Raw genomic sequence first — 21,585 nt, forward strand, 5'->3', positions numbered from 1 at the left:
GAAGAAGTCATCAATATGAGTGGAAATGTGGGATTTGGCAGATAGAGTTTTGAGTACAGTCCAAGACTAAGGCTTTGCTAAGGCTAAGGCTATGTTTAAAGAGACGGGCTGGCTAAGGATACACTAGACTGAGGTATGGGGAAGTCCGACGCGGGACAGACGGACGGGACATATTGCACACTGACGAAAGTCGTAGTGAATTGGGAAAAGTCCCTGCCATACAGCATAAGTCATATCCTCTGAACGAAATACTGCATATCCAAACTGCAACCTGAGGGCCACTCACTCCTCCCCATTGCACTTGAAGCAATACCTCAACTCATTTTACAAGGCCCACTCAAGTTATAACACAAGCGTTTCGCTATACCCACAATAACATCTGCTAAACACGTGAATGTGACCAATACAATTTGATTTGAAAATAGTGTAGATATTGAATGGCTATATGGATATAGTATGAAACTTACTGCACACCAGTGCCAGAATCATGCGGAGGAGCTTGTATGGACACCGCATACCGGCCCAGTTCTGCAAAACAGAGAGACAAGCGGCAAGTCAAACACAAACAGTCAGTTCCCAAAGACCTGTATATTTACAGCTTACACAGTGAGTATCTCCACCATCTCTGCATTCTGTAGGGAACGTGTGTAAATCACAGCGATCAGACATCCACTTCCATACAAGTAGGATGAGGACAGGCCTACTAGACAGAGACATGATTATACACCTGGCTGCTCTCCAATCGGTGGTTCCACCTCGCTGCCATTCTATTAATCAGGGTTAAGATAGCTTTACGGAGGGTGAGAACGGCCCAATAAAACACCCTGTGTTCCTCCTGGGATAATACAAAAGGTTTCTGCCTCAGAATAACATATTTATTACCCAGGATGAAGGATTGCACCAATCTCGTCCCTCTTCATATCCTCTAGGTCCTGGGAGACCGGGAGGAAGCAGTAGTGTTTTGCTCTCTGCAGAGGAAGCCAGGCAGGCAAAGCCGAGTGCCACGCAAGATTAAAGATCCTAAAGAAAGTCAATAAAGTGCAGGCCTATACACACAACTCGGCCTATTCGTCTATGGGACGGCAGGGCCTCATAAAAGTGCAATAATACCACAAATAAATGACAAGTGTCAGAGTAGGGGGAGGTCAACCAAGCAGCATAAATAAGGAAGGGAGAAGGGGGGCGCTCACGTGATAGAGACGCTCACTTTCCCTTATTTTTTCCTTGCTGAAGTTTGTTTTACATGCAGGTGCTCTCAATGGAGAGAAGTGTGTCCTCCATTTTGCCTATCAATACCAAGCTTAGGGATTGAAGTGAAGCTGTACCTCCATAAAGACAAGGGGATAATGGGGTGCTTTTGTACAGAATTCTAAAAACGGAATGCTTTTCTTTGGAATTTCTACATCAAGACGATGTTAGTGTAGGCACATGGGGATGTGTGAAACCTACTCCTCGGCATTAAGTGTCCCGCTTGCATTGCCTCATTAGCTAGCTTTTGAGGTGGCGCGTTCGGCTAAGACGCTTGAGGAGGGCCGTCACACGTGTTTAAGGCAGAGGTCACGTGTTCGTGCCAGGTATGGGCCGAATCGAGAGGAAGTGGTACATCATTTACAAGAAATGTCTGTTTTCAAAAGTTCTTCATTCTTATGAGCAATGCTAATCTCATTTCATCCTATTTATTTTATTTTGCTTGTTGCTCAATAAAAAAGAAAACATCTACACTAGTGAAATCATAGCGTAAAAGCAGGTGAGCTGGTTCTACGCTTTTTGTCCATTTTCTTGTGTTTTGTGGTGGAAAACTGAGCGGGTCGAGCATAAAACGTCAACCCTGTTACCCATAGATAGACATGCTGGAAATGTTTTAACAATAAAATAAAAATGTGTGATGCTTGCATTCAATTGCCCCTCCCCGTTGAACACAACAGGCTTCCATTCCCCCTGTCACACGGGGAGTTATGGATTATTTAAGATGACGTTTTAAACCCTGTTACTTTATTTACATTTACATTTAAGTCATTTAGCAGACGCTCTTATCCAGAGCGACTTACATTACTATAGTCATTTCTTTATTTAACCTCTCGAGATGGGAAAACATGTTTTTTTATTTTAAATAAATATAATTATAAACTTTATTAAGTTGAACAAGTGCTCTTTATGACAGAATGTTAAAATGAGGTGAAATATAACATTTTTTACCCCCAAGTTACATTACATTAAGAAGTTAAAAGGCTACCTAATTGGTGGAACGACCCATTTACACTCCACACACACACACACACACACACACACACACACACACACACACACACACACACACACACACACACACACACACACACACACACACACACACACACACACACACACACACACACAGGCAATGGGGTGAATATAATTGAAAATTCTTCTCACTAACCTTGGATGAGTATATGACACTTAAGTTTTCAATAAATTATAAGATCAACATACAGTACATAAAAGGTTAATGGCGAGTCTAGTTACCCGCGGGAGGACTAATTAAAGTGTTAATTCAACCAGGAGAGGTGCAGATTTCTTGTTCAGTCTGAACTTTAATGTAGAGATGAAGAGGCATTCGGCTGATTTAACATAAATCATTTTGATGGCCTTGACAGCAGTGAGACAAAACCTCTGTTCAACCGTCTCATCCAAATAACTGACGATAAAAGCTTTTGGACAGATAGATGAGGTCTACTGGAGTAAAAACGCTTCCGCCCCCTGAGACGCAAAGATGAAAAAACAAACCCGAGGGCCAGGCATAATAAACAACAGACGCTAAGTTTGCTGGGAGTAGAGGTCAAAGGTTAAACTCTTTACTCTGGGGCCGCTGATGCATTTTGAGTTCGACTTTTGCTGGCATCTCTTTTGCCTGTAGTGAAGGCCTTCTCTACTAAGAGTGATTCATCAGATCTTACACAGCCCTGAGTCGTCTGACAGAATGTGCTGAGACATCGCACATCCAGGCACACTGATGCTGACACACACACACACACACACACACACACACACACACACACACACACACACACACACACACACACACACACACACACACACACACACACACACACACACACACACACACACACACACACACACACACACACAGAGTGTGATCGCACATTTTATGTTTTCTGTTGCGGAGACATTTGGCAGACCAGGCACCTAGGGAGTATTGAGGAACAGATTGACATAGCCTTTAATATTCCCATATGCATAGAGTTTGGCACTTCTAAATAGAGAGGTGTTAAGAATAAATTACAAAGGAAAACAATGAATAACAGATCAAGGGTGGAATCAAAACAGCTTTTCAAGTCAAGTCAATAGCCCAATGCAGAGTTCCTTTCTGACAAGCTCTGATCATGGGGGTTCTGGAATATTCGATGGCTCTTATCCAAAAAAAGTGCTTGTTAGCCGGTTATAAAAAGTCCTTATCTCATCATATTGATAGGGACCCACTCTCTGTGTGCGCTCTCTGGAATGGAATCCTTACTAAAGCTCATCGCTCCCATTGTACATCCCACTCACACCTGCAGAGCTTGATGGCGGCAAGCACAAGAGTCTCTCTAAACACAAAACAAAAACAGAAGGATGTTGTGTGGAGGAGAAACTCTCTTAACGGGATTTTTCTGACATTTTGGTCTCCATTGATACCGTTATCAACTGTGACAATGAAGGCGACGATGACGGCAGTTACCATGACGACGTTGGCCAGATGCGCCGAGCACAGAGCGTAGACACCCCCGGAGCCCCCCACCACTGGAGCACGCATGTCTGTGATGGACACCGTCAGGGAACCTGGAGAGAGAGAAATGGAGAGAGAGAAAGAGGGGGAGAGGAGAGAGAGAGAGAAAGAGAGACGGAAGGAGAGAAATGTTCAGAAAGAGAGCGCATGAGTGAAAAAGATAGAGGAAAATGTTGGGAGAGGGAGGAAAAAGAGAGAGAAGGTTAGGTTACTCATCATCACCATAGCAATTTCAGTCACCTTCCTCCCAGCATCCCCCTGAACCCAAAAGAACACATCCTGTCTGTCTGTTGTCAGTTGACCTTGACTTGCCCTCTTTATATCTATACACCCGCATACTGCTTTTCGCTGCTGTGCACATGCTTACACTATAGCTGCCAGCACCACCACCAGGCTCATAAAACAGAACAGTCACGTTAAACAAAAAATACCATAGTCACAAATGTTATCTTATATACTGTACTTAGACACATTAAATTGGGCAGCTACAAAGACCATAATCTACACATACTACATGGAGACCATAATAGGAGGGTTTATCTATGACGTACTCTTGCTACGATACTATAATGTCCTCTTGATCCCATGTAGATTATACTGAAGCATTGGCTTCTGATACGCTACATGGTCAAAAGTATATGGACACCTGCTCGTCGAACATCTCTTTAGAAAATCATGGGCATTAATATGGATATGGTCCCCCCCTTTGCTGCCATAACAGCCTCCACTCTTCTGGGAAGGCTTTCCACTAGATGTTGGAACATTGCTGCGGGGACTTGCTTCCATTCAGCCACAAGAGCACTAGTGAGGTCGGCAGTGATTAGGCCTGGCTCGCAGTCGGTCTTACAATTCATCCCAAAGGTGTTTGATTAGGTCAGGGCTCTGTGCAGACAAATCATTTCTGTATGGACCTCGCTTTGTGCACGGGGGCATTGTCATGCTGAAGCAGGAAAGATTACACTAACTGTTGCCACAAAGTTTAGCGTTAAGATTTCCCTTCACTGGAACTAAGGGGCCTAGCCCAAACCGTGAAAAACAGAACCCAGAACATTATTCCTCCTCCACCAAACTTTACAGTTGGCACTATGCACTGGGGCAGGTAGCATTCTCCTGGCATCCAGGGGGTGGCAGGTAGCCTAGTGGTTAGAGTGTTGGGTCAGTAACAGAAAGGTTGCTGGATCAAATCCCTGAGCTGACAAGGTAGAAATATATCGTTCTGCTCCTGAATAAGGCAGTTAACCCACTGTTCCAAGGTAGGCCGTCGTTGTAAATAAGAATGTGTTCTTAACTGACTTGCCCAGTTAAATAAAGGTGCTTTTTTTTCATCCACCAAACCCAGATTTGTCCGTCAGACTGCCAGATGGTGAAGCATGATTCATCACTCCAGAGAACGTGTTTCCACTGCTCCAGTGTCCAATAGTGGCGAGCTTTACACCACTCCAGCCGAAGCTTAGCATTGAGCACAGTGATTTTATGATTGTGTGCTGCTGCTCGACCATGGAACCCATTTCATGAAGATCCCGACGAACAGTTTGTGTGCTTGATGTTGCTTCCAGAGGCCGTTTGGAACTCGGTAGTGAGAATTGTAACCGAGGACAGATGATTTTTACAGGCTATCAAGCTTCAGCACTCGGCATTCCCGTTCTGTAGGATTGTGTGGCCTACCACTTCGCTGAGGAGCCGATGTTGCTCCTAGAAGTTTCCACTTCACAATAGCAGCACTTACAGTTGACAGGGGCAGCTCTAGCAGGGCAGAAATTTGAAGAAATGACTTGTTGTTGAGGTGGCATCCTATGACGGTGCCACGTTGAAAGTCACTGAGCTCTTCAGTACGGGTCATTCTACTGTCAATGTTTTTTTATGGAGATTGCATGGCTGTGCGCTCGATTTTATACACCTGTCAACAACGGGTGTGACTGAAATAACCAAATCCACTGATTTGAACGGGTGTCCACATACTACGTTCTCTGTCACAAATGACTGAAAGTGTTATAGAAATAAGATCAAGTGGAGCATTGAATTACATTTGTAATTTGTTTAGGGGTGCTCAAGAAAACTGTCAATGAATGCCATTGACCTTATATAACAAACGCCTGGCATTACTCTGGAAGATACATGTAATTGGCTTCCCAAAATTACTTGCACAATTTAATCAGTGCCTTCAGAAAGTATTCACTCACCTTGACTTTTTCCTCATTTTGTTGTGTTACACCCAGAATTTAAAATGGATTAAATGTAGATTTTGTGTCACTGGCTTACACACTGAGGTCAAAGTGAAATTATGTTTTTAGAAATGTTTAAAAATGTATTAAAAATGAAAAGCTGAAATGCCTCGAGTCAATAATTATTCAACCCCTTTGTTATGTTAAGCCTAAATAAGTTCAGGAGTAAACATTTGCTTAACAAGTCACGTAAATTGCATGGACTCTATGAGCAAAAATAGTGTTTAACATGATTTTTGAATGACTACCTCATCTTTGTACCCCACACGTACAATTATCTGTAAGGTCCCTCAGTCGAGCAATGAATTTTAAACACAGATTAAACCACAAAGACGAGGGAGGTTTTCCAATGCCTCGAAAGAAGGGCATCTATTGGTAGATGGGTAAAATAAATAAAAGCAGACATTGAATATCCAGTTGAGCATGGTGAAGTTATTAATTACACTTTAGATGGTGTATCAATACACCCAGTCACTACAAAGAAACAGGCATCCTTCCTAACTCAGTTTACGGAGAAGGAGGAAACCGCTCAGGGATTTCACCATGAGGCAAATGGTGACTTTAGAACAATGACAAAGTTGAATGGCTGTTATAGGAGAACTGAGGATGGATCAACAACATTGTAGTTACTCCACAGTACTAACTTAAATCACAGAGTGAAAAGAAGTAAATCTGTACAGAATAAAAAATATTCCAAAACATGCATCCTGTTTGCAATAAGGAACAAAAGTAAAACTGCAAAAAATGTGGCAAAGAAATTAAGTTTATGTCCTGAATATAAAGCGTTATGTTTGGGTCAAACCCAACACAATAGATCACTGAATACCATATATGTTATTTTCAAGCATGGTGGTGGCTGAATTGTGTTATGGGTTATGGGTATTTTTGTCATCGGCAAGGACTAGGGAGTTTTTTAGGATACAAAACAAATGGAATAGAACTAAGTACAGGCAAAATCCTAGAGAAAAACCTGGTTCCGTCTGCTTTCCAACAGACAATGGGAGACAAATTCACCTTTCAGCAGGACAATAACCTAAAACCCAAGGACAAAAATACAATGCCTTCAGAAAGTATTCAGGACCCTTGACTTTTTCAACATTTTGTTACGTTATAGCCTTATTCTAAAATGATTTAAATAAAACAATTTCCTCAGTTTACACACAATACCCCATAATGGTAAAGCGAAAACAGGTGTTTGAGACATTTTAGCAAATGTATTAAAACTGAAAAACAGAAATACCTTATTTACATAAGTATTCAGACCCTTTGCTATGAGACTCGAAATTGAGCTCAGGTGCATCCTGTTTCCATTCCATCCTTGAGATGTTTCTAAAACTTGATTGGAGTCCACCTGTGGTACATTCAATTGATTGTACATGATTTGGAAAGGCTCACACCTGTCTATATAAGGTCCCACAGTTGACAGTGCATGTCAGAGTAAAAACCAAGCCATGAGGTCGAAGGAATTGTCCATAGAGCCCCGAGACAGGATTGTGTTGAGGCACAGATCTGGGGAAGGGTACCAAAACATTTATGCATCATTGAAGGTCCCCAAGAACACAGTGGCCTCCATCATTCTTAAATGGAAGAAGTTTGGAACCACCAAGACTCTTCCTAGAGCTGGCTGCCCGGCCAAACTGAGCAATCAGAGGAGAAGGACCTTGGTCAGGGAGGTGACCAAGAACCCGATGGTCACACTGACAGTGCTCCAGAGTTCCTCTGTGGAGATGGGAGCACCTTCCAGAAGGACAACCATCTCTGCAACACTCCACCAATTAGGCCTTTATGGTAGAGTGGCCAGACGGAAGCCACTCCTCAGTAAAAGGCACGACAGCCCGCTTGGAGTTTTCCAAAAGGCACCTAAAGGACTCTCTGGTCTGATGAAACCAGGATTTAACTATTTGGCCTGAATGCCAAGTCTGGAGGAAACCTGCCACCATCCCTACGGTGAAGCATGGTGGTGGCAGCATCATGCTGCCGGGATGTTTTTTAGCGGCAGGGACTGGGAGACTAGTCAGGATCGAAGCAAAGATGAACGGAGCAAAGTACAGAGAGATCCTTCATGAAAACCTGCTCCAAAGTGCTCAGGACTTCAGACTGGGGCGAAGGTTCATCTTCCTACAGGATAACGACCCTAAGCACACAGCCAAGACAACGCAGGAGTGGCTTCGGGACAAGTCTCTGAATGTCCTTGAGTGGCCCAGCCAGAGCCCGATCGAACATCTCTGGAGAGACATGAAAATAGCTGTGCAGCTACGCTCTGAATAATTGTGATATTTCCGTTTTTTTTTAAATAAATTGGCAAAAGATTTTTAAAACTGTTTTTGCTTTGTCGTTATGGGGTATTGTGTGTAGATTGATGAGGACATAAAAAAGAATTGTAGAATATGGCTGTAACCGAACAAAATGTGGAAAAAGTCAAATGGTCTGAATACTGTCTGAAGGCATTGTACACTGAAGTTGCTTACCAAGACTAAATTAAATGTTCCTTAGTGGCCTAGTTACAATTTTGACTTAAATCGGCTTGAAAATCTTTGGCAAGACTTGAAAATTGCTGTCTAGCAAGGATCAACCAACTTGAAAGAGCTTGAAGAATTTTTAAAAGATTAATGTGCAGATATATATTGTACAATCCAGGTGTGTAAAACTCTTATAGACTTACCCAGAAAGACTCATAGCTGTAATTGCTGTCAAAAGTAATTCTAACATTTATTGACTCAGGGGTGTGAATATTTATGTTTTTAAAAATATTTTCTTACAATATTTAATCCATTTTGAATTCAGGCTGTAACACAACAAAATGCGGAATAAGTCAAGGGGTATGAATACTTTCTGAAGGCACCGTACACGCTACACAGACCAGTCAGTTGGATGATTTAATCAATTCCATAAAAGATAATGATAATGGCGCTGGAAGGGAAAGCGGATGTTTTACGGGCACTCGACCAATTGCTATTTGTGTATTATTTTGTGCTAATTTTTCCCTTTATTGTACATAATGTTTCCACCATCGTTTCCTATGACCGAAAAGGGCTTCTGGACATCAGAACAGCTGTCACTAACTCGATTTGGATGAGGACTTCTACTTCAATGAGTCGGAGGCGAAAGACCATTATCCCAGACCAGATCCAAATCCTCGACACTCAGAGAAGGAGGAGGGGGTGCTATAGAGGCCAGCGTGCGGGACATCTGACGAGACTGTGTCGGAGAGTGGATAAACCGCGTCTACTCTTTGTTCTACTGGCGAACGTGCAATCACTGGAGAATAAACTGGACGAGCTCCGTTCGAGGCTATCCTATCAACGCGATCTGATGAACTGTAATATCCTATTTTTCTCTGAGTCGTGGCTGAACAAGGACATGGAAAATATAAATCTAGATATCTAGATATTTTTCTATACATCGGCAGAACAGAACAGCAGCTTTGTGTAAGCTCAGGGGAGGGGGTGTGCGTCTCTTTGTTAACAACAGCTGATGCGCAAAATCTAATATTAAGGAAGTCTCAAGGTTCTGATTGCCTGAGTAAGAATACCTCATGATAAGTTGTAGACCATACTATTTACCAAGAGCTGTCTATTTATTACCACAAACCGATGCTGGCACTAAGACCGCACTCAACGAGCTGTATGTGCCATAAGCAAACAAGAAAATGCTCACCCAGAGGCGACGCTCCTAGTGGCCGGTGATTTTAATGCAGGAAAACTGAAATCTGTGTTACCTCATTTCTACCAGGATGTCGTCTGTGCAACTAGAGGTGAAAAAAACACTAGATCTCCTTTACTCCACACACAGAGATGCATACAAAGCTCTCCATCACCCTCCATTTGGCAAATCTGACCATAACGCTATCCTCTTGATTCCTGCTTACAACCAAAAACTCAAACAGGAAGTACCAGTATCAATACGGAAGAGGTCAGATGAAGCGCATACTTAGCTACACGACTGTTTCGCTAGCACAGACTGGAATATGATCTAGGATTCATCTGATGGCATGGAGGAGTTTAACACATCAGTCATCATCTTCATTAATAAGTGCATTGACGATGTCTTCCCTACAGTGACCATACATACAAATCCCAACCAGAAGTCATGGATTACAGGCAACATCCGCACTGAGCTAAAAGCTAGAGCTGTCACTTTCAAGGAGCGGGACACTAATCCAGACGCTTATAAGAAATCCTGCTACGCCCTCTAATGAACCATCAACCAGGCAAAGTGTCAATACAGGACCAGGATCGAATCCTACAACACCGGCTCTGACACTCATCGGATGTGGCAGGGCTTACAAACTATTACAGACTACAAAAGGGAAACCCAGCTGCGAGCTGTCCAGTGACGCAAGCCTACCAGACGAGCTAAATACCCTCTATGCTCACTTCGAGGCAAGCAACACTGATGCATGAGAGCACCAGCTGTTCCGGACGACTGTGTGATCATGCTTCCCGTAGCCAATGTGAGTAAGACCTTTAAACAGGTTAATATTCAAAAGGCTGTAGGGCCAGATGGATTACCAGGACTCGTACTCATACGCTGACCAGCTGGCAAGTGTCTTCACTGACATTTTCAACCTCTCCCTGACCCAACTTGTAGTAACTACATGTTACAAGCAGACCACCATAGTCCCTGTGCCCAAGAACACCAAGGTAACCTGTCTATAGGACTATCGACCTGAAGCACTCACATCTGTAGCCATTGTTAGGTTTTAATTCTCAGAGTAAAAAACTCAGCGGACACTATGAAAGCTCAACCAAGTTTATTCTTCCATGAGGATCAATACAGCTGCACAGGACAAAAACATTTTCACACAAGCACTGGTATTTAACCTTTCCTCCTAGGCTGAGTCTCCTCCTACACATCTGTACAAACATTGTATATTTTACTGCTAGGCAGGACACTAAGTGATATGGGCCAAACACTTTTCTTCCTCCCTTAACGTGACCTGACCTGACCTCGACACCCCTTCATCACTAATCCATCAATACCTGCCACGTGATCGCTTCTCTGCACTCAGTCTTTCAATAGGATCCCTGATATAATGTAAACGTTATACATTACCCTCTCTCCCTCAGTGACATGAATAAGTATATTTCATATTCTCAGAACCCAACACCATGAAAAGTTTTCAAAGGCTGGTCATGGCTCACATCAACACCATCATCCCAGACACCCTGGACCCACTCCAATTCGCATACCGCCCCACAGATTATACAATCTCTATTGCACTCCACACTACCCTTTCCCACTTGGACAAAAGGAACACCTACATGAGACTGCTGTTCATTAACTACAACTCAGAGTTCAACACAATAGTGCCCTCCAATCTCATCACTAATCTAAGGAATCTGGGATTAAACATTTCCCTCTACAACTGGATCCTGGACTACCTGACGGGCCGCCCACAGGTTGTGAGGGTAGGCAACAACACATCCGCCACGCTGACTGGGGCCCCTCAGGTGTGCGTGCTTTGTCCCCTTTTGTACTCCCTGTTCACCCACGACTGTGTGGATGCGCACGACTCCAACAACATCATTCAGTGTGCTGACGACACGACTGCGGTGGGCCTGATCACTGATGATGATGAGACAGCCTACAGGGAGGAGGTCAGAGACCTGGAAGTGTGGTGCCAGGACAACAACCTCCCCCTCAACGTCAGCAAGACAAAGGAGCTGAGGGCTGAGCACTCCCCCATTCACAGGGCTGTAATGGAGACGGTCGAGAGTTTCAAGTTCCTCGGTGTCCACATCACTAAGGACCTATCATGGCACAAACACACCAACACAGTAATGAAGAGGGCACAACAGCGCCTCTTCCCCCTCATGAGGCTGAAAAGATTTGCCATGGGCCCTCAGATCCTCAAAAAGTTCTACAGCTGCAACGCTAAGAGCATCTTGACTGGCTGCATCAACACTTGGTATGGCCACTGCTTGGCATCTGACCGCAAGGCGCTACAAAGGGTGGTGCGTATGGCCCAGTACGTCACTGGGGCCAAGCTCCCTACAACCCAGGCGGTGTCAGAAGTGTCAAAGGCTCCAGCCACCCAAGTCATAGACTGTTCTCTCTGCTACCGCACGGCAAGCGGTGCTGGAGTGCCAAGTCTGGGACCAAAAGGCTCCTGAACAGCTTCTACCCCCAAGCCATAAGAATGTTGAACAGTTAATCACATGGCTACCCCTTTTTTTCCCCCACTGGTATTCTTGCACTGGCTCTATGCACACTCACTGGACTCACACTCACACATACTACAATGACACTCCAACACACACATACGCATACACATACACACACACTACATACACTCACACACACACACACACACACATGCATATTGACACCACACACACACACAGACACATTTTCACACTCTTCACATATGCTGCTGCTACTCTATTTATTAGCTAACCTGATTGCCTAGTCACTTTTACCCCTACCTACATGTACATATAACCTCAACTACCTCAACTACTTCGCACCCCTGAACATTGACTCGGTACCGGTACTCCTTGTATATAACCTCGTTATTTAGTTTTTATTGTGTTACATTTTATTTTTTTGTGTTATTTGCAAAATGTTCTTACTTTTACTTTGCATTGTTGGGAAAGGGATCATAAGTAATCATTTTACGGTAAAGTCTACACCCAATTGTACTCGGCGCATGTGACAAATACATTTTATTAAAAACATTTTTGTGACTATATGGTCCTGTATTCATAAGAAAAGTCTAGTTAGAAATCTGCATAGCTTGGCTATGGGCCAATTCCTCTGCTAGACTGTGAACGTAACCTGATTGGTTAAGCAAAGGCGTTTCAGACACCGGCAAAGTACATGATGGGGTCAAAAAGCTAATGTGGCCAGATAGAGACTGGAGTGGATAAATGTAGACGTGAAGTATCTCTTCGGTGTCACTATATTTATACGTAATGATATGGGTAGCAGGTACTGTCTAGTTGGGTAGGCACACATTGTCAAAGCATTTACAGCAAAAAATTTGATAAAACCTCTCCTCACTCAAATTATTGTCTCGAATTACAAAATAAAACTGAGTTTTGTCACAAATGTGTTTTTTAAACTGTGCAATCTATACAGATATCGCAATCACACTACAACATGTCACAGTGTGTCCTCACTGTTGTTCTACTGTACCCGCCAAAGTGAAGTAAGACAGAATTTTAAGCAGTTAATCACAGTGGCAGTTGTTCACAGGGACACCGTCAGCCTTCACTAATTATGGAAATTAGCAGAAATGAAAAAGGGTTGATAAAATAAAATTGTGCGGGCATTCATCTATAATGCCTATTCCATTCATATTCTGTGTGTGTGTGTGTGTGTATGTGTGTGTGTGTGTGTGTGTGTGTGTGTGTGTGTGTGTGTGTGTGTGTGTGTGTGTGTGTGTGTGTGTGTGTGCGTGTGTGCGTGCGTGCGTGTCCTTAAAGAGTGCCCTGTCAGCCTGTGGTGGCAGTGGTGATCATCATCAGATGACAGATGGAAATCGGAGTGCGTTTCCTGAGTCATTTATCCCCCCCTTTCCCTCCGACACTCGCGGTTCTATTTTACATGGATTGCTGGAGGATTCGACGCTTGATGAAGTGAGTGCAGCAGCTGAAGACTTGTAAAGATCCATATTGCCTCATTTTTTTGTGGTTCCAAGAAATTGCAATTACATACTGAGTGCTCTCTGATCTCTTCAAAGTCGCGGGAAAAAAATGGAATTGGAGCAACTTTCACACAGGCTACTCTCAGATGTGTTCCTCGAATCCTCAAAAATATAAATTCAATATGGTTCAATTATTACTTCAATACAGCATGTATTTTCCAGTTAAGACTAACTGTAAGTGAATCTTTCATGTACATTTGAACTGCAAAGGTGAATTCACAGTACAAATGCAAGAGTAACTCATGATACTCATACTATGAATGAGTTTCCTTTAGAACACAGCACAGAGATGTAATGTAGTTGGCAGGCTGTCATAACAACACTGCACTGTTTTAGCACTACGGCTACATCCTACATCGCTACGGCTACATCCTATTAAGCAGCCAGTGGCCCAGGGCCACATGACACTAGTCGCTGACGGGATGCCGCATCTGTAGTAAAGTGGGGGGAGCAGGGAGGGAGGGAGCCCAAAGACCCCCGGCCTGAAAGGGAAGCGAAGGAGTCCGTAGGGAGGACAGAAGTCTTTCACACAGCTCCCTCCTCCTGCTAGCACAGCTCTGGTTAAAGGGCTTTGGATATGAATATTAACCAGGGCCTGTCATCTGGGCTCTCCTGTTCACAGGGAGTTGGAGATTTAGGGATATCTCACTCATCGGGAGCCCAGACGTGAGGTCTCAGATTATTTCTGTGTGTTGTTGGCAGTTTACAGTTCATGCGCAGATGGATTTACTGTGCTGATTTTCTAAGCATCATCAAGTTCACCCCCCCGGTGTGTGTGTGTGTGTGTGTGTGTGTGTGTGTGTGTGTGTGTGTGTGTGTGTGTGTGTGTGTGTGTGTGTGTGTGTGTGTGTGTGTGTGTGTGTGTGTGTGTGTGTGTGTGTGTGTGTGTGTGTGTGTGTGTGTGTGTGTGTGTGCGCACAGTATGTTTACAGTATGAATCATCTTGTAATGCATAGAATGCAGTTTTACACTATATACTCAGGGTCACATTTACAGTGACTATGTGACGATGATCCTCTTTTGTGGGTGAACTCGACTGACTCTGGTTTTGCATGTCAAACTAAACCAAGCAGATTGGCAGTGATGTGAGTAGATGATGCCCTTAAGCAATGGCTAACCATGACCAAGGGAAAACTGATCCAAGACCAGAGCTGAGTGCCTAAGGGATTCACTCCAGTGGCTCAACTGGCAGCTACAGAACAGAACAGAAAATGATGCAATAACTTAAGAATCCTTCAACAACAACAACAACAAAAAAAAGCTAATCTGGCTGCCTATACACCCACCTCCGTGCTTTCGGAGCGAACATGCTCAGTGTTTTCAAAAGGATAGCTGCCGTATAGAGTATTTCAACAGCACAGCAGGGTTAAACAGTTGTAGTTGGAACAGGTTTTAAAGTATTGTTGTAGCGTTACACTTTTTAGGTGATTTTGGACAGATAAGAGCCTCACCAAAACATGTGGGATTTGTCAACCTATTTTATTATATGACCCAAACTGTATGAAGCACTAAGGACACCAATTGACACTAATTGGCCCAGAGCATTAACATGCATTGAGCAGCATTTTCTGATTGGCCAGTCAATAAGTGAATCAGAAAGGGACGCTGCAAGGACAAGGAGTGGTGATTTATTCATGTGATTCACACACTCCATGATTCACCTACTCCGTTCCTTTAAATCCTTCACTGTGAAAGGAAGGATATAAAACATTTTGTCAGCTAACTCATCATCGCCAGAGCTCTCAATTCACGGAAATGCGATGACCGTGTCTGATATCTGATCCCACATAGTTTGCTATTACCCAGACTAAACTGCATACATGGACAGCTTGTTTTTCTACAAATGTTTCTTGGTAATCATCATCGATGTGTGTCTATAATCAATACCAAACAGTTGAAATGTACTACACTCCACTTTGCCTCAGCCTTAAACCGAACTCAGGTGCTAGAGAATTCTTCCTTTCAAAGCTCATTTCAATAGAGGCTATTTCTATCCTCTGAGAGGATTGTTTAGTTGAAGTTCCGGTTGCTCAGTTTGTACACGCCCGTCTCAGACAGATACATCTGCTATGTATTAAATCCCCCGGCCCTGCAAGTGAGATGTGCTGCAGTCAGCACTCTCCCACTCGAAAGGCTGCCTCGCCTGGCTAATAAACTGAGGAAATGCCTGATCAGATTTATTTACCAAGCCGAAATGGAGGGAGAAGGAGGGAGAGAAAGAGAAAGGGGGTGAGAGAGAGAGAGAGAGGATGAGAGAGAGAGAGTAGAGAGAGTGTATGGGGGCAGGACACTTAACAAAAGGCAGGTGTGTGTTTTCTCGAGGGGTGGGGGTTTACCCGGAGTAGGAGTAACCACTGTTCTTCAGGCAAAGTGAAACTGACATCCTTTAACGAGACAGAGATTAATTAGTGTGCTGTTTGCAGTGCTGCAGAGAACAAGGTTGAGAGAGGAGGCAGCCACAGTAAACATGACCAGGAAATTGTCATCAGCAACCTTGGCAATCTAAAATCAACACAAGTTTACTGCAATGGGGACTGAATGCTCACAAGTGGTGCACATGACAGGACTGCAACTGAGCTTAGGTCAGAAGGTCAACACATTGTTCTGTTACACTGGGATAAGCACACATGGATCATCTTTGCAAGGAAACAAACACAGCCTTTATCTTAAACCTAACCTTAGCCTTAAACCTTATACAACACAGATCTATAAAGTTGTGCACTTTTGTTCCTTGGTCAAATAGATTTCTGATGGAGTGGTATCTGCAGTCATTACACAACAAGAGCCACACGCAACAGGATGAGAGGGCATACGGGAACTCTACTGCCTGGCCTTGATAATGAGTGGCGGACAGGAGTGGGCAAGAGGAGGGTGGATGGGGTGACATAACTGGAGGCTAGCCATCTTTCACATGGGCTTTTGTCTACTCTATTTGATATGGTCATAACGGGTAATTTACTTGACGGGAGTCCATTTTCAAGTCCCAATAGAATTGCAATGGTCTTGTCAATCTGGGAAAGTTTGTTTAAAATATGGAGGTATACCTGGGATAGAGATAAACCCTCCCTCTCCCTGCCAGCCCTTCTCTGGTCCTTCGTGGGCACGGAAAGATAAGGGAAATATCCTCCTCTCTGTGGCTTTTCTCCAAGGGGAGCGGAACAATCTACAATCAGTCCCCATCCAATCTGCCACCACAATCCATCTCCCTGGCTTGGTGTAGAGTCAGAGGACAGAGGAAGAGATTGAAATCGACGAATGACCTTAACGGAAAGAGGAGACTGAGGCCTTTTACTCATCATCCCCAGTTCACACATACCAGGTCACCAAGGGAATGAGTCCTTTACACCCTTACACCTGAACATCCAGTCACAACAAACCACCAGAGTCCCCATATCAAGTTCAGGTTTGTTTTCTGTCATACTGTATACACATGATGCACATGGAGTACACAGTGCAACGAAATGCTTACTTGCAGGTTCACCACTAGACAATGCAACAACAACAGGGAAGCAAGTAAGTGTATAAAGAATAATAACAATAACAACTCAATCAATAAAAATAGGATCAAATGTTGCTCAAATATAATGCAAGAAGGCGCTCAGACGAAAGTAGGATATTTACACGTGCCGGGGAGTTGTGAAAAAGATTGCGCAGTAACAAAAAATAGTCATTGTGTAGTCATAATAAATAGTCATTGTGTAGTCATAATAAATAGTCATTGTGTAGTCATAATAAATAGTCATTGTGTAGTAGTAATAAATAGTCATTGTGTAGTCATAATAAATAGTCATTGTGTAGTAGTAATAAATAGTCATTGTGAAATAATAATAAATAGTCATTGTGTAGTAATAATAAATAGTCATTGTGTAGTCATAATAAATAGTCATTGTGTAGTAGTAATAAATAGTCATTGTGTAGTCATAATAAATAGTCATTGTGAAATAATAATAAATAGTCATTGTGTAGTAATAATAAATAGTCATTGTGTAGTAATAATAAATAGTCATTGTGTAGTAATAATAAATAGTCATTGTGTAGTAATAATAAATAGTCATTGTGTGGTCATAATAAATAGTCATTGTGAAATAATAATAAATAGTCATTGTGTAGTAATAATAAATAGTCATTGTGTAGTCATAATAAATAGTCATTGTGAAATAATAATAAATAGTCATTGTGTAGTAATAATAAATAGTCATTGTGTAGTCATAATAAATAGTAATTGTGTAGTAATAATAAATAGTCATTGTGTAGTCATAATAAATAGTCATTGTGTAGTCCTAATAAATAGTCAATGTGTAGTCATAATAAATAGTCATTGTGAAATAATAATAAATAGTCCTTGTGTAGGAATACTAAATAGTCATTGTGTAGTAATAATACATAGTCATTGTGTAGTCATAATAAATAGTCATTGTGTAGTAATAATAAATAGTCATTGTGTAGTCATAATAAATAGTCATTGTGTAGTAATAATAAATAGTCATTGTGTAGTCATAATAAATAGTCATTGTGAAATAATAATACATAGTCGTTGTGTAGTAATAATAAATAGTCATTGTGTAGTAATAATAAATAGTCATTGCGCAGTAATAATAAATAGTCATTGTGTAGTAATAATAAATAGTCATTGTGTAGTCATAATAAATAGTCATTGTGAAATAATAATACATAGTCGTTGTGTAGTAATAATAAATAGTCATTGTGTAGTAATAATAAATAGTCATTGCGCAGTAATAATAAATAGTCATTGTGTAGTAATAATAAATAGTCATTGTGTAGTCATAATAAATAGTCATTGTGAAATAATAATACATAGTCGTTGTGTAGTAATAATAAATAGGAGTCCAGTAGAAGCAGTCATGGAGTCGATGTGTGGGGTGGATGTGTGTGAGCGGGAGTGTATCTGCGTGTGGTTTTGAGCCTATGTGTGAGCGTGTGTGTCAGTGAGTGCATGTGTGGTCATATTAGCCAGACAGAGACAACATTTAAGCTCGATATACAAACAACACAACAGCCCCGTCTAAACACCGAGTTCCACATAATCAGAGGGTTCCTTAAACGCTACTCTATAAAAACAAAAACAGCAATAACAACATGAGTGCGATGCGAGAGCAGCGCTTCAAATCATCCCACAGAGAGATATAAAACTCAGAACATTTGCGCTGTGCTAAAACACCCGGTCAAAAGACACCTTGCCCTTGGTCTCCTCGGAGATTGATTCGGTTTATTCTATCACAGGCAGCGTTCTACTCTGTCCAAATTTGCCAGGCGGGGAAAAATATGATAATATTTATGTTTCCCGGAAGCACAGGGGGCATCGAGAAAAATCAATAGTCTCCAGCAGTCACATCCTCAGAGCTGCTGAGAGAAGAGACCATCCAACACAGCACCAGGTGTCAGAGGCCAGATATAATCACATCTCACCTCTGGGTGTGGTGTGCACGTGTGTTTGCGTGTTTCTGAGAGATTGAGAGAGATAGAAAGAGGGGTGGGTGGGGGGCATAGGCTAATGAGAGTGTAAGTGTGGTGTATACTATGGTGTTTGTTTGTACTGTTTGTGTCTCTGGGTGTGTGTGAATGCCTGTGCTGATAAGTATGAGTGGCTACTGGTATGTGTTTGAATACACGGTTCCAAAAAGGTTATTCTGTTGTTCCCATGGGAGAAGGGTTCTACCTGGAACCAAAAAGGGTTCTTCAAAGGGTTCTCCTATGGGGACAGCCGAATAACCCTTTTAGGTTATAGATAGCTCCTTTTTTCCTAAGAGTGTAGATTCTGGTCACAACCAATGTCGTTCTCAGTCACGGCTACTTTTCAGCAAACAGACACAACAAATGACCTTGGGAGAAAATGATTCCAATTTTTTTTTTAAGATTGCCAAGACAACATCCATGAAATACAGTCCTGTGCTTTGCTCAAGGTTATGGAGCCACTGTTCAGTGTCCAATGGAAACAAACAGAATATAACTGGACTAGACTGAACAACCCACAGAAATAAAATATAAAGTAATTATTTGGGACAACCACAACACTTCAGAAACAATTCTGGCACAAAATGGCCACCGTGCATCACCCAGGAGGGTGTTGCTGCATTACAACAAAGCATGAGATGGGCAAATCCCCCACACTTCCAGGTTCCTCGGATGAGGTTGAACAACTTGCACTACACTAAAGCCATCCGTTATCATTGGTATCATTACCAGTGAGGCCGCAGGGGGAAGACTGGCAGACGAAGTGAGCCTGGATGGTGCCACATTGTGTGGTGGGGTTGACGGTGAGAAGGGCCCCATGGAGGAAGGCTGGGGGATTACCATAATCACACCGGCAGCCAATGAACCAGCCACCCACTGCACCGCGCCAAGGTCACCCTGCCTGCCTCCTCAATGCAGATTCACACTACCCTGCCACTGGGAGACTACATCGAGGGGCTCACAGCCACAGAACTACACACAAGGCCAGGGGCTTAATGCAGCACCAGGGTTTATAAACAATACAGGTTAAACAGAGCTCAGTACAGGCTATACTACTAATGTACCGTGTAGTGTAGGACACCATTCATAAATTCACAGAACCAAAAGTATAATAAAGCAAGTGTCTCAACTAGCAGAAGCAAAGCCATATTGTCAACTACATAAGCCAAAAGAGTGTCTCCTCTCTCTCAAATCAGACCACAGTGAATATTAAATATCCTTCCGCCTGGAGTCAGAGCCTCAGTGCCAGGGTGTCCGAGTCACGCCCTGAGTCACCTCTCCTTGGCACCCGAGGTGATTTATCTAGCCTTGTGTTCTCTGCATCCTCTTCTCTTCTCTCCTCCCCTCTACTCTTCTACTGTGCTCTCGTTCTCCCTTTCCCTCTCCCTAAAGGCTGGCTTAAAGTTTTCCCACATTGGGCCTTAGAAAAGGGAAAATAACTGTCTGATCGGAATCCTCTGTAACACGACAGCCATACCAGGTATCCACAACAACACGCATACAAATTAACTTCCTGGGAAGAGATTAAAGAGGGCCAAGATTCTAACATTGTATTCTGATAAAAAAAATATTTCAAATACAAAGGATTGCTAATCCATCTCATATCATGGCGCATCGAATTTATATGCCTTAAATTTCCCCTTTGGGAAATACAATGTGGACTCCTTAATACCGATTTAATGTGTATCCACGACATGATGAAACTATGAGACAAAATTGACAATGACTTGTCAACCCACACGGGTCCCTTGCAAAGAAATGTGAATATTTTCAGAAAAAAATACAAGGCGAGTTGTAGAAATATCATAGCAATTTCTACAAAACTGAAGAAGAGAGAAAACAAAAAAATCGATTCAGCCCCGTCTCAGGTTTTTATCACATTGACAACTGGATGCCCAACAGAATGCTCCTGAATCAAACCCATTAAGAGAGAACTCAATGATGGATTGAAACCATTATTCGAATTGAGAATCAGCATTACTGCAAAGCCATATTTCTTATCGTTGTTTGAATGAATATGTTGATATGGGAGGTACAGTATGGATTTTTCCACATACACTACATGACCAAAAGTATGTGGACACTTGTTTGTCGAACAACTCATTCCAAAATCAAGGACATTAATATGGAGTTGGTCCCCCCCTCCCTTTGCTGCTATAACAGCCTCCACTCTTCTGGGAAGGCGTTTCACTAGATGTTGGAACATTGCTGCAGGGACTTGCTTCCATTCAGCCACAAGAGCATCAGTGAGGTCGGGCACTGATGTTGGGCGATTAGGCCTGGCTCGCAGTCGGCGTTCAAATTCATAACAAAGGTGTTCGATGGGGTTGAGGTCAGGGCTCTGTGCCTGTCAAGTTCTTCCACACCAATCTCGACAAACCATTTCTGTATGGACCTCGCTTTGGGCACGGGGGGCATTGTCATGCTGAAACAGGAAAGGGAATTCCCTAAACTGTTGGAAGCATTGAATCGTCCAG

At 42.7% G+C, this 21,585-nt stretch overlaps 1 protein-coding gene across 1 annotated transcript in view; it reads right to left on the bottom strand.

Annotated features, from left to right (window-relative positions):
• Positions 1-21,585, bottom strand: part of rhbdl1 (rhomboid, veinlet-like 1 (Drosophila)) — a 61,194-nt gene that overhangs the window by 9,209 nt on the left and 30,400 nt on the right. The window contains exons 6-7 of the mRNA XM_071392184.1: positions 3,716-3,816; positions 468-528 (exon numbers count right to left, since the gene is read on the bottom strand). Of these exons, the coding sequence (XP_071248285.1) occupies positions 468-528; positions 3,716-3,816 (162 nt within the window). The remainder of the gene's footprint in view (positions 1-467; positions 529-3,715; positions 3,817-21,585) is intronic.

The sequence above is a fragment of the Salvelinus alpinus genome, chromosome 3, assembly GCF_045679555.1.
Source record: "Salvelinus alpinus chromosome 3, SLU_Salpinus.1, whole genome shotgun sequence".
Taxonomy (NCBI): Eukaryota; Metazoa; Chordata; class Actinopteri; order Salmoniformes; family Salmonidae; genus Salvelinus; species Salvelinus alpinus.